Source organism: Aethalodelphis obliquidens, unplaced genomic scaffold (assembly GCF_003676395.1).
Source record: "Aethalodelphis obliquidens isolate GAN/ISIS:26980383/991018 unplaced genomic scaffold, ASM367639v1 scaffold120, whole genome shotgun sequence".
NCBI lineage: Eukaryota > Metazoa > Chordata > Mammalia > Artiodactyla > Delphinidae > Aethalodelphis > Aethalodelphis obliquidens.
In genome coordinates this window covers 1,472,402-1,485,976 of record NW_020838064.1, presented here as the reverse complement: position 1 = coordinate 1,485,976, position 13,575 = coordinate 1,472,402, and the positions used below count along the sequence as shown (strand labels likewise).

Sequence of the window (13,575 nt, the reverse complement as noted above, 5' to 3'; positions counted from 1 at the left end):
CTCCTGGTCATTAATCTCTTCAGTCTAAACCTCTCTGCTGCACTCCCGAAGATCAGTCGGCTTGAGGAGTGGAGTGTGGGACGAGGGGCAGCCACAGTGACGCAGGAAGACCGCATAGGAGCTGCAGCCATCATCCATGGGGCAGAGAACAGGGGCTTGGACTAAGGTTTTAACAGAGAAGACAGAAAAACAGACATAAGGGGGAGAGACTGAGGAGGGTGAATTGAAGAACCTGGTGACGGGCTGGACACGGGGCACGGGGAAGAAGACTCAGATTTCCAGCGTGGGCACGGGGGTACATGGTGCCGCCATCCCCTGAGACAGAAACCCAGCGCGGGTGGGGAAGGGCTGGGAGGAGATGCCAGGTTCAGTTCTGAACAAAGGGAGTTCCAGATGCCATGAGCCGGCCGGCGACGGACCGAGGCTGGTCTGTGTAAGACGTGTGCTCCCCAGCCTGCCCTGCTTGGCTCACTCGCCTCGCTAGCCTATCAGAAGGTTAGAAACACACAATTTAAAATTCTTTTAAAAACAGCACCCGCACCCTTGCTCCCCTCATTAGAGCAGGGGAGCAAGGGTAGGGGTGGGAGTTTGGGTCTCCCTCGTGACTTACCTAGTAATTTAAACCACAGCAGAACCCAATTTAAAGCAACTCTACCATCCACCTTCGGGCAAAACAAACGTACTTCTTAGATTTGAGATGAATAAAACTAGTACTTACCAAATGTATCAAGTATGTCGGTGATAAGGACAAATTTGCTTGGGTAGAACTGAATAACACTCGTGTCCGAAAGAAGCTTTGAACACTAGAAAAAGAGAAGAGAAAAGAAAAGTCACTGTCATGTCTGACTGGGTTGGAACACTCCAGGCCTGGAAAACTAAGGATCTCCACAAACAAGTGGAGGTGTATACCATGTGCCAGGCCTAGTGCTAGTCACTGGAGGTATAATGACAAGCAAAACCACCGTGCTTTTGACAAAGGGAGTCAACTCTGCTCACAAGAGAGCCTCTTCATGAAAGGCACCATCACCTCCCTCAGTGAAGCCACGACTCAGGAATCTTATCCAGAGGGTCTGAACTAGGGTCAGCACTCGGTCACCAGAGAAGTCAACCAGCGTCCCTGCAGGTGACGCCATCCTTTCAGCATTGCCTCTGCTGGTCTATTTCAGGATGGTCTTGATGCTTAAATGTTCTTTTCTATGAAATGACCCCGTAGGCAAATCTCTAGGGTGTCTTAAACTAGCACCTATTATTTATACTTACGCTTAAATTTCCTTCTAAAAGGAAACGTGACAAGCTTCAAAGAGTTACATGTTTCTCTGGAACTGTGCTCTGCAAGCCAGGAACATTTTGGCTTTGCCGGGAATTCCTCAATTCCTCGGCCATCACTCACGCCAGAGGGCCATCGACGTGTTCAGGACTCATAACGGAAGATGGCAGCCACACAACGTGGCCCCGAACACCCCAGATGAAGTCATCTTGTATAATCAGAAACAAAAATCTATCTCTCCTTCGAAGAACTAGAAGTAATGCCCTGAAATCTTGTAAATTCAGAAGTCTGGATAAGGAACTAGAAAACCTTGCCATATTATATCAGACAGGAAAAATGTCACGGTAAAAGAAAAAAAACTATTTGGACATTTAGAAAGGGTCCTTTCATATGTATGCGCTTCCAATGTGCACAGAATGGCTAGAAAGTTCATCATATCAAGATGTAGGCTGACATGTGTTTTCAGTTTGGCTTTGTTACACAATATCTAAATTATTACATTCATCAAGTTTCTCCTTAGCATTATGTAACTAAAAGTAAACAATGTGTCTAATTTGTAAAACATCCTCTCATGGCCCGAATGTTATTTGGGGATTGGAGGTGAGGGGAATGTAAGCTGTTAAAACAATGGCAATGACACCAAATGTGGCATTTGGATGTACACAGAACTCCACTTCCTGACACCTTGCTTTGTGTTTTTCACATGCCTTTTATGAGAGCTCCAACTTAAACAATTAATTACCCCATGAGATTTCAGGGCTTGGAAAAAACAAACAGTTCTGAATCCTAGAGACTGTTTACAATACACAGCTCTTGGTTCCTAGGGATGTGACATCTCCTGAGTTCCTACCCAGAGCCCCTCAGAGATGGGTTACTGCCCACTGGTGAGGTGAGAGGGAGAGAGAATTCAAACAGAAGATTTCAAATTAAACACAGCTGGCGTTTTCCAACACCTGTGCATTGATTTGTCTCCCAAGCTGGTGTCACAGAACATGTATTTTATAAAGACAATAGGAAGCAGAAAAAATTTTTTAATCCAAAGTTAAAATCATAATAATGTCATAAATTGAAGTTACCTTTTAAATCACTATTTTGAAGATTCCACAATTTTTTGTAAAGCTTTGGTGCAGTTTCCTAAACCAATAAAAATCAGGCACCCCCAGGGTATGTGTTAAAAAAACAGATTCCCTGCTCCAAAATCAGTATTTTCAACAAGGGCCCCAGGTGACTGCTGCACTGAAACAAGCCCAGGACACACTGGGTTCCTGAGATCCGCAATCTGTACCACATTCTGGATGAAATGAGCATTCTACAAACCAAGGGTTCTCAGCTTCGGAATCATCTGGGAAGCTTTGTGAAATAACAGTGCCTGGATCCCACTCTCAGAGATTCTGATTAAGCTGGTCTGGGGCGCAGCTTGGACATCAGGATTTCTTAAAGCTCCCAAGTGATTCTAATGTGAGCCAAGGTTGAGAACCATTGTTATAAACACTTCCTGAGCAACTAACTGACGAATTACTCTGCCTAAAATACTTGCTATCGAATTTATTAACACTGCGGAAAAAAATACTAAAAGAATGCTTTTCATTTGTTTCCAATTAGCAAGATTCTAGAAGGAAACTAGCAGTTCCTAAAATGAAGTTGGCATTAAAAACCAAAAATGTGAACCAAAGCAAATGGATAAATTAAAAGATAATCTATGGTTCAGTATAAGAAAGTATGACTAGATGGATGGCTAGAAGGAAGGCAGGAAAGGAGGGAAGCAGACTAATTAATCAGAGGACAATTACTGCCCACAATATATATTTTTTAAATCCTAAAAATCAGTAAGAAAGGTACAAATAACATAATGGAAAAATGAGCAAAAGGAATCAACAAAAGGCATTTTACAGAAAAGGAAACCCCAATGGCCAATAAACATATGAAAAGATGCTCAATCTTATTATAATCGGGGAATTGCAAATTAAAACCACAGTAAAATATGATGTTATTACCTCCTAAATTGGAAAAATTAAAATAGAAAGTCTGCTCATTCCAAATGTTGGTAGGTCACTGAAAGGCACAGACTCTCACACTCCCACTGCTACTACAGTGCAGGCTGGCACAACTACTGCGGAAAATAACTTGGCACTGTCTGGAAAAGCAGACAAGGCACACATCCTACACCGAGCAATTCCACTTTTAGGTATGGGCCTTCTCTAGAGAAACACTTTATATGGTCACCAGCAGACGTGACCAGCGTTCACAGCAACATCGTTCATAATAATGAAAGAAGGAAAAAGAAAAGAATGCCTATCAACAGAATGAATGATACATAATTTATGCACCAGTAGATTAACTCTGCTTCAGATGGCAAATCTCTCCAACTGATCTGTAGGGTCAGTACAATCCCTATCAAAATCCCAAAGGTTTTTTTTTTTTTTTGGTAGAAATTGACAAGCTGATCCTAAAATTCATATGGAAATGCAAAGGACCCAGAAGAGCCAAAACAATTCTGAAAAAGAAGAACAAAGTTAAAAGACTTATACTACCTAGTTTCAAAACTTACCATAAAGCTATAGTAATCACGTGTCGTACTGGCATAAGGACATACCTATAGATCCATGGAATAGAATTGAGAGTTCAGAAATAAACCCTTACTTTTATGGCCAATTGACTTTTGACAAAGGTGTCAAAATAAGTCTTTTCAGCAAATGCTGCTGAGACAACTGGATATCCATATGGAAAAAAATAAACTTAGACACACCATACATACAAAAAAATAATTCAAAATGGACCATATAACCTAGATGTAAGAGCTAAAACTATAAAGCTTCTAGAATAAAACATAGGAAGAAATTCTCACAACCCTGAGTTATGCAAAGAGTTCCTAGATACAACTCCAAAAGCATGAGCCAAAAAGGAGAAAACTGATAAACTGGACTTCATTAAAATTAAAAACTCCTAGGGCTTCCCTGGTGGTGCAGTGGTTGAGAGTCTGCCTGCCGATGCAGGGGACACGGGTTCGTGCCCCGGTCCGGGAAGATCCCCATGCCGCAGAGCGGCTGGGCCCGTGAGCCATGGCCGCTGAGCCTGCGCGCCTGGAGCCTGTGCTCTGCAACGGGAGAGGCCACAACAGTGAGAGGCCCATGTACCACAAAAAAAAAAAAAATTAAACTCCTACACTTCCAAAGATACCATTATGAAAATGAAAAGACAAGCCACAGACTAGGAGAAAATACAAGTAGATCATGTATTTGATAAAGAACTCGTATCAAGGATAAAGAATTACTACAACTCAACAAGAAGACAAACAACCTGATTTTTTAAATGGGCAAGTCTTGAATAGACAGTTCACTAAAGAAGATATAAAAATGGCCAATAAACATATGAAAAGATGCTCAACATCATTAGTCAGTAGGGATATGCAAATTAAAACCACGATGAGGTACCACTTCACACCCACTCAGATGGCTATAATCAAAAAGATGGTCAATAACGAAACAAGTGATCGAAAAGATATAGAGGAACTGGAACCCTCATACATTGCTGGTGGGAATGCAAATGGTGCAGCCATTTTGGAAAGCAATTTGGCCGTTCCTCAAAAAGTTAAACATAAACTTACCATATGACTTAGCAATTCCACTTCTAGGAATCTATCCAAGAAAAATGAAAATATACATCCATACAAAGACTTGTTTGCAATTGTGAACAGCGGCATTACTCATAATGGCCAGAGTGGAAACAACTTAAATGTCTATCAACTTGTTAACGGATAAGTAAAATGTGGTTATGCATGCAGTGGTATATATGCAGCAGAAAAATGGTACAGAGTACTGATATCACAACATGGATGAACCGCAAAAACACGGTAAGTCAAAGAAGCCAGATGCGGAAGAGTATATAATGAGTGACCCCACGTACATGAGACGTCAGGAACGGCAAATTCATAGAGTCAGAAAGCAGATCGGTGGTTTTTCTAAGGCTGAAAGTGGCAGCAGGGTTTGAGTGCTAACAGGCTTGAGGAAATTTGGGCAGGGGGTGGGGCGGGGGCGGGGGGTGGGCAGTGGCTATGAAAATGTTCTAAAACTGGATTGTGTAATCGCTGGGCAACTCTGTAAACTTACTAAAAACATCACTGAATTGTACATTTACAATGGTGGATTTTAGGATATGTAAAATATCCTCAATAAAGCTGAAAAAACAAAGTAAAACCTTACTGCAGAGCAAATAAGGGAAACTGCTCATTTCTCCATATTCTGTACCTTGACTAGCTTTTTTGGATAAAGAAGGCAGTCTTTAAAGTATTGCAAGTCAAACAGTTACTATTAGCTAGATGTGGAGTTAATTAAACAGTTTCATGATTATTTTCTTTGGGAAGACATGAATCAAATCTCCTCCAGATGTCAAACTCCTAGAAGTCACAGTTCTATACCACAATACTCTATGGAGAGATGCTGCCAACAAAAATATTTTGAAGAAGCTCTTGTTAGTTTAGATCTTCTCTCACTTGAGCCACTCAGCAAGCAGCCTCCATCACATGCCTGCAGGATGAGAGAAATCTTCTTCAGAGTATTTGCTTTGTCAACTAACAACAGTGATGGAAGGGAAAAGGGCGTGGGTTTGCCTCTGTCATGAACAGCAAAAACATAGCACCTGCCATACAAAGTGTCATCTTAAAAGACTTCAAGTGCCCAGTGTAAAGACTCCCAGAGCAAGAAAACAAACGTCACATTCCCATGACAATAAACAAGGATGAAATCTTGTCCTTCTGAACTAAAATGGCTGTTCAGAAATTCTCTATTAACTCTGCTCTGAAAAGCATAATGCTTACGTTATTCCTTTTACTGTGTACTTCTGAGCGTGTTTTGACAAGACGGGATGATCTTAAGAGTCAAGAAACAGAATAAGCTGTTTTCCCTGTGGAACTTGCTCTTGAGATCCAAGAGCTGTCATGGATTAACAAATTCATCAACAAAGAGGATTCAACAAACATACCTCTCTTAACACTGTATATACATTTTCTTTGTCACATCATTATGCAGAACATGACCCCAAAATGCATATATCAGGGACACACAACCATTAGTTCCAAAGATACAAAGCAATTTGGTCAAGGAAATCCAAAAGACAGTTGATCAATCTTTAGTCTACACAAATCATAAATGTGTCAGGTGATGTAACAGGGCCAATGAACTGCACAACCCAGGGGGGACATCAGTAATTCTGTAACCTAGGGTGAATTTCCTGGAACTGCACAGTGCACAACCTATGCAGCTGCACATGGTGGCCCTGGGATTAGCCATCTCATAAAAACACTGATTCATAATTATGGCCTTTCACAGGAAGTACGTGAAAATAGAACAGATGAAAAAATTAGGGTAAGACCCTGAAGGCAGGCCTCTGAAGACCTTAATTATCCACAAAGGAGTTTTACAAAGGAAATTCTGGGGGAAAAAAAAAAAAAATCACTCGACCTGACCTGGATGACTATTTTTAGAGCCTTCACTTTCTGGTCCGAGGCCCAGGCGTCCTTCAGCGACTGGTTGAGCTCTTCTATGCGGTTCACATAATCCTGTTGAGTCAAATTCAACAGCTCCTTTTGGGATCCCTGTGGGCAGAAAAGTAGAAAGATACAGGCACAGAAGAAAAAACATTGTTGGACTCCCCCCTCGCCCCCATGAACAATACTGAGTATTAGCTGAGTTTTGGTCTCTTAAGTTCCCCTCATATCCTGACCAGGATTGATAGTTCTGTCTTGTAATCAAAGAGGTTCTTTGAGTTTTCTGCAAAGATGGCTAGAGGGCAGTGATTGAAAAACTGGCCTTGAACACAAGTCAGACCTGAGCCCATTCCCAGCTGAGCCACATTCTAACCATATGATTCTTGGTGAGCTGCTTTCCTCCCTGAGTCTCTTCTGTGAACAGTGATAACAGGACTCACCTTATTCAACAAATAGTTATTGGGGGGTATTGTGTGCCAGGCAAGTATGGTATACCAGATGCCCCAGATACAAAGGTGAGCAAAAAGACATTGTTTCAGCACTAATGGAGTTTAAGGTACAGAGGACAAGATGGACATTAATACAAACTGAGACAAATGCTCAGGGAAACAATTCTACAAAGACACATATCATAGTTCTCTAAATCTGAGGTGCCCGTTTTAAGAAGCACAACTGTTTTATGCACCACTAAGGAAGAAAAAGTGCCGATCACGGACATGCACCAATTGAGAGACACAGTCCAATTTCAGGGATATTCAAATGTTGGGGGAAAGGCTCATCTCAGAATGGACTCTAGAATGGTGGTCAAGAATGGTTTCCTGGAGCAAGTGGTGCTTGAGACAAACTCTCAGTGGTGTACAGGCGTTAACTAGGCAATGGAGGGTTGTTAACTAGACCAGGGAGAGAGCATGCAGGACAGAGAGCAGACCCAGCAAAAACCCACGGCAGAAGAGGGCAAGGTCATCACATGGATGAAATATTATAACATATGTAAAGACCTGGCACCACCCGGCACACAGTACATGCTCACTAATCCTTGCCTCCTGCTAAGATGCTGATTGCACAGCTCACAGGAGTGAGGGTCATGCTAACCCACATGAGGAGAGCAGGAACCAAATCTTTTTTATATGAATGTTGCCTGGAATCCAAAGTAAAGAACTCTTTTTTTTTTAATTGAAGTATAGTTAATTTACAATGTTGTGTTAGTTTCTGATGTATAACAAAGTAATTCAGTTATACATATATATATACTCTTTTTCATATTCTTTTCCACTATAGTTTATTACAAGATATTGAGTATAGTTTCCTGTGCTATACGGTCGGTCCTTGCTGTTTTTCTATTTTATATATAGCAGTGTGTATATGTTAACCCCAAACTCCTAATTTATCCTCCTGCCCCTTCCCCTTTTGTAACCATAAGTTTGTTTTCTATGTCTGGAGCCTGCTTCTATTTTGTAAATAAGTTCATTTGTATCATATTTTAGATTCCACATATAAGTGATATCATATGATATTTGTCTTTCTCTGAATTACTTCACTTAGTATGATAATCTCTAGGTCCATCCATGTTGCTGCAAATGGCATTATTTAATTCTTTTTTATGGCTGAGTAATATGCCATTGTATAAATACACCACATTGTCATTATCCCTTCATCTGTTGGACATTTAAGTTGCTTCCATGCCTTGGCTTTTGTAAATAGTGCTGCTATGAACACTGGGGTGAATGTACCTTTTAGAGTTAGAGTTTTCTCTGGCTATATGCCCAGGAGTAGGATTGCTGGAAGAACTCTTTATTAAAGGAATACAAGTAGGAGGTTCAGTAAATCTGAACTGGTCACTTGAACTGTGAGACAGGATCCTCCCTGCCCCTCTGCTGTAGGAAGAGCCACGTGACTAGTTTGGGCAAATGGGTGGTAAATAGAGTGGCATGTGTCCCCTTTGGGCTGAGGCAGTGAAAAGTGACCCTTTCTTCAGCTCTGCTGTGACAACCCTGGAGCCATATGTTGAGATGGCAGCACCACAAGATGGTGGTATGTCTGTCACCTACACTGGACGAGTAATGTGAGGAAGAAATAAACCTCTGTTATATTAAGCCACTGAGATACGGGGGTTCATTTGTTATCACAGCACAACCTAGTCTTATCCTGACTAATATGCTATGTTAACCTGGAAGCCATGGGGCAGCCATGTGCTCCTGTGAGCGGGGGAAGCAAGGAAACCAGTCTGCAGGAAAAAAAAAAAAAAAAAAAAGGAGAACTAGAAAGAGTCTGGAGGCCACACAGAAGCAAGAGACACAGAGGACAGCTGCTGGGGTTCTGGGTGGTTTTTCAGTTCCTGGTTCCAGGCCACTGTGCCTTTGGGTTCAGGGTAGTGCCCCAGTATCCTTCAATACAGTCCTTATTTTCCATGTGAGCCAGCTCAAGTGACTTTCAGATACTCAACAGACAAAAGAGCTTTGATAAAAACCCTTAGCAATTCCCTTCCTACCAGCCAAGGTTGACTGATGACATGCAGACTGAGGCTCTCGGGCGCCCCAATTCAAAATATGTCATTTCTGAATTGGAAAATAAAATATTGGACTATTAGACTCTGCTGAGCACCTAACAACTCTGGTCTTAGAGCTGGAAGGACCCTGAAACTGGGGCAAGATGCAGGACAGAGCAATGGCAACTGCCGTTATAGGGACCTCTGTGGATTTCAAAGCATTCCCATTCAGCCTACACAACTGTATTCTTTATCCCCATTTTACAGATGAGGAAATGGGTATAGGAAGATGAATGCCCAAGGGCACCCCATTAATAAGCGGTCAAGCTAAGGCCTCTAGACTCATAATGGTGATGGTGACAGCAGCTAACACTTGCAAAGCACGTACCATGTGCTGGGTGCTGGTCTAAGCACTTCACATACATTAACTCATGTAATACCCTGTAATCACCCTAAGAGGCAGGTACTAGGTAGCACCCCCACTTTACAGATGAGTAAACTGAGGCACAGAGCTCAAGCTCTTAAGCATCTTGTCCCAAACTACAGAATTACCAAACAGTAGAGCCAGGATTCAAACCCAGGCAGTCTGGCTCCTGAGTTTGCCCTATTAACCCCCATGGTATGCTGCCTCTCTAAATGATACTCCAGAGGATGCAAATTCACCGCCTCCAGGGGCCAGGCTAGTAATGTTTATGAGTGAACTGGGCCAGGGAGGACCATGCAACCTGGACAGTACACACCCAGGTTAAATGCAAGAACGTGAGCCCACAGTTAGGTGGAATTTAAGAGAAGTCAGAAATCTGGATTTATACGTTAAATTTACTAATTTTTATGAGTTGGCAAGATTCATGTTCTTTAAAAGCACGTGCAGGCTAATTGAAAGAGTTCAGCAGCTGAGCGACCATGCACGGCCTCTGCAGCAGGCATGACCGTTTTACACTATACGAGGTGGCTTCCCGGGAGATGGCTACCGTTGGCTTTCACAGTTAGACCCTGTCCCCAGACACCCGGGGTTTGCTCAAGCATCACAGTGAGAAAAACGCCTTCAGAAAACCAGCCCAAGGAGGGCTCCTGTGAGCTTGGCCAGCCGCGCCACTGGCATCTCTCCCTCGATCGGTTGGTGCCTCAGGAGGACTGAACACAATGAGCAGCTCGAGAATTAATCAGAGACCAGCCACCGAGACCGACCTCACCTGGCAGAGACACGGGAAGCCCCGCCCCTCCCTGGATTCAACAACTGACTTGCTCACCTCCTCAAAATCATCCAGCTCCTCCAGCCTGGTCCGAACCTTCTCCGACATTGCGGATACGGCAGTCCCAGCTTTGCCTAAACAGAATGGATTCATGTCACACAGGTGGCTTTCCTCTGTCACCAATACCCCCAAAGGAGGGCATCTTTCACTCTACACTTCATGATGAATAAAGAGGCTGGGGAACAACTTCATTACAGAAAACTCCCTGAGATTTTGGAAGCAACTTCCTTACGTAACCAAAGTTTCATCAGAAACATTTCTGCTTAGGAGCTGCCCGTGGGAGTGCAGTGGGCCTGCCTCAAAAAGGTTCTGCGACATCTGATATTTACAAACTTTTCACTGAATCATTTGTTTATTCCTAAAGAAAGGCGGTCCAGATAAGGATGCCAAAACTCCGTCATTTAATTGTTTTCCACAAACAAAAGGCCCTCTCAGGCTCATATTCACAGTGCAGAACTGTGGTCCTAACAACTAACAAAACAACAATCCCACTGTCTGTCCAGAGGTGGAAACACTAGGGCTTCAAAGCCGTCTCTTCAAGCAAACAGGACTAGTGAGCCTCCTTCCGTCATCCATCAGCACAACTCTTCCCATCAGCAGGGACTGGCGGGGAGAGAAGGAAAGGACTCCGGGCCACAGGCCGGTCACAGGACAGGGCTCTCTGGCCAGCTGGCTGCTGCCCTCTAGAGCCTCCTCTTTCAGAACCCTTTCTCCATCTTAAGGGTGTTTCTGTTCTAGACCAGAGGTTTCCTTGCTCCTGCCTACCGAACTAGCTCTCAGGAGCTGAAGTTTACTCTTTTAAGGCATTGCTTTCTTAGCTCTGGTGCTAACTCACAGATTTGTCTGGGATCAGCTGAGAGCATGGTACAATTATTCAATTACTAACAACTACTAAAATTAAGGAGTTTCCAAATAATTTGATTTTTTTTACCTTACTTCTACTTTTCCCTTCATTTTGAAATATAGTACAGAACATGCATATATGTACATTTTAACAGAAAATTATAAAACCTTTGTAGCCACCACCCAGATTGTACACTGTCTTGCTTCTTTCATTCACCACTGACTTCAGTTCATGAAGTTTACCCCTGTCATTGCATAAAGCTCACACACTTTCACCACTGTGTGACTACATCACAGTTTATTTCTTATTCTACCGTCAGTGGATCCTTGGGTTGTATCCTGCTTGGGGTTACTATGAACAATATGCTATAAACATTTCTGTGCATGTCTCCTGGTTCATATATGCATGCATTTCTTCAGGGTAGTTTCTCAAACTTTTACAGGCATCACTTAAGGATGTGTTAACATGCAGATTCTGATTTTTACTAGGTCTGGCAGGGCCTGAGACTCTGCATTTCTAATGAGCCCCCGGTGACGTCAATGCTGCTGGTCCTTGGACCACACTTTAAGAAACATGGATTTGGGCAGAGCTGAAAAAATGCATTCTATAAAAGGCCATATATGAGTATTTTAGGTTTTGTGAGTCCTACCGTCTCTGTCACAACTACTCAACTGCCATTACGGCACAAAAGCGGCCACAGACAATACATAAACAAACCGGCATGGCTGTGTTCCAATAGGACTGTTTACAAAATCAAACAGTGGGCCAGATTCGGCCTCCAGGATACAGTCTGCCGATTTCTGATCTAGGGTGGATCCTAATAGTGGAACTGCTAGGTCAAAGGTTGGCCCATCTTCAATTTGAACAGATAATGCGAAAGGGCTTTACCCAGCGGCTGTGTCATTTGACACTCCCGCCAGCAGCACACGAGCGTTCCTGTTGCTCTACATTCTCACCAGCAAGCGGTACTGTCACTTTCTGACCTCTCCAAACTGGTCGATATGCAATGCTGTGATTTACTTTTTTATGGTTTGGGGTCAAAGTTATGCCCGTAACAAAGGTGCTCCGACTCTCTTGATTTCTAGTGTGCTGCCCCAACCTGCAGAGAACGAGGAGAGCTGCAGCTGCCACACCAGCGATTTGCACATAAACCACGGCTGTGCTCCGCTGCACCCCAGTGATATAGCATCTAAGACAGTGGCTTCATAATCACCCAGGAGCTTTAAAAATGGAATTCCTGCAGCCCCTTCCTCAAGATTAATTCAATAAGTGGAGTGGGGCCCAGTGGTCTGTATTTTTATGAAATATATATATATACACACACATATATATATATATTCCTCAAGTGACTCTGCTGAACAGCTAGTTTGAGACACCTTGGTCCAGACCGTGTCTTGGCACAAGAAATTGAGAACTGCCGTATTCAGGGACCAGTGGCTGATAAGACTGAGTGTGTGACTCCCCTCACCAGTGCATCTGTGTTTTCACAAGGGATAATGACTTAAGGCGAAAGAAAGGATCTGTAAAAAGGAGAATTTCAACCATTTCCCAGCCAGTGAGGAGGCACATAGATGGGAGACTACTGCTCTGTAATCCCAAAGTCAAGTACTGAGTTTCTGTTTTCCTCCTAGTAAACTCTTTGGTCTTTTTTTTTTTCATTCGTCATCTAATATGCATTTTGATTCTACTAAGTCTATACATAATCTAGGAAATAATAGCGTCAATTGAATTAAACATCAGGATTGGATGTTTTTTTCCTTTGGAAACTTATATTAAAGGTAATGGGAGAATTCCCCATCAAAACAGTAACAACAGCAAAAACTCACCTTTTTCAGATCCCATAAAAAGATTCTGCAGAGGCAAAAAATATATGTTAATATTTTTTAAAACTTACTGGACCCTGTGACAAAAACTTTACTTATTGTTCAAGCAGCACTAAGACAACATGATCCATCGTTTTCCAACAAAGCCACTTATTTATCTAAATGAAAAACAGAAATATTTATTCAAAGGAGGAAAACACAGCTCACTAGAAACTACTAGAGATTCAAATTTCTACTCATTTCAGGACTCTCAAAATGAGCCAAAAAAAAGCAAAATTTTGAGACAATGGTGGCAATGTGAAAGCATTTAGCTTACTGTAAATCAGGGTTTCACAACCTCGGCAATACTGACGTTAGGGGCTGGAAAATTCTGTTGTGAGCAGCTGTCCTGTGCACTGTAGGATGTTTAGCAGCATCCCTG

General features: G+C 42.5%; 1 protein-coding gene across 2 annotated transcripts in view; it reads right to left on the bottom strand.

Annotated features, from left to right (window-relative positions):
* Positions 1–13,575, bottom strand: part of VPS35L (VPS35 endosomal protein sorting factor like) — a 129,347-nt gene that overhangs the window by 100,560 nt on the left and 15,212 nt on the right. The window contains exons 5-8 of one of the 2 annotated variants that reach the window (XM_027098088.1): positions 13,158–13,182; positions 10,485–10,561; positions 6,729–6,857; positions 719–803 (exon numbers count right to left, since the gene is read on the bottom strand). In XM_027098088.1, the coding sequence (XP_026953889.1) occupies positions 719–803; positions 6,729–6,857; positions 10,485–10,561; positions 13,158–13,182 (316 nt within the window). Of the gene's footprint in view, positions 1–718; positions 804–6,728; positions 6,858–10,484; positions 10,562–13,157; positions 13,183–13,575 lie in introns of those variants that run through there. The other variant, XM_027098090.1, reaches the window with a different exon arrangement.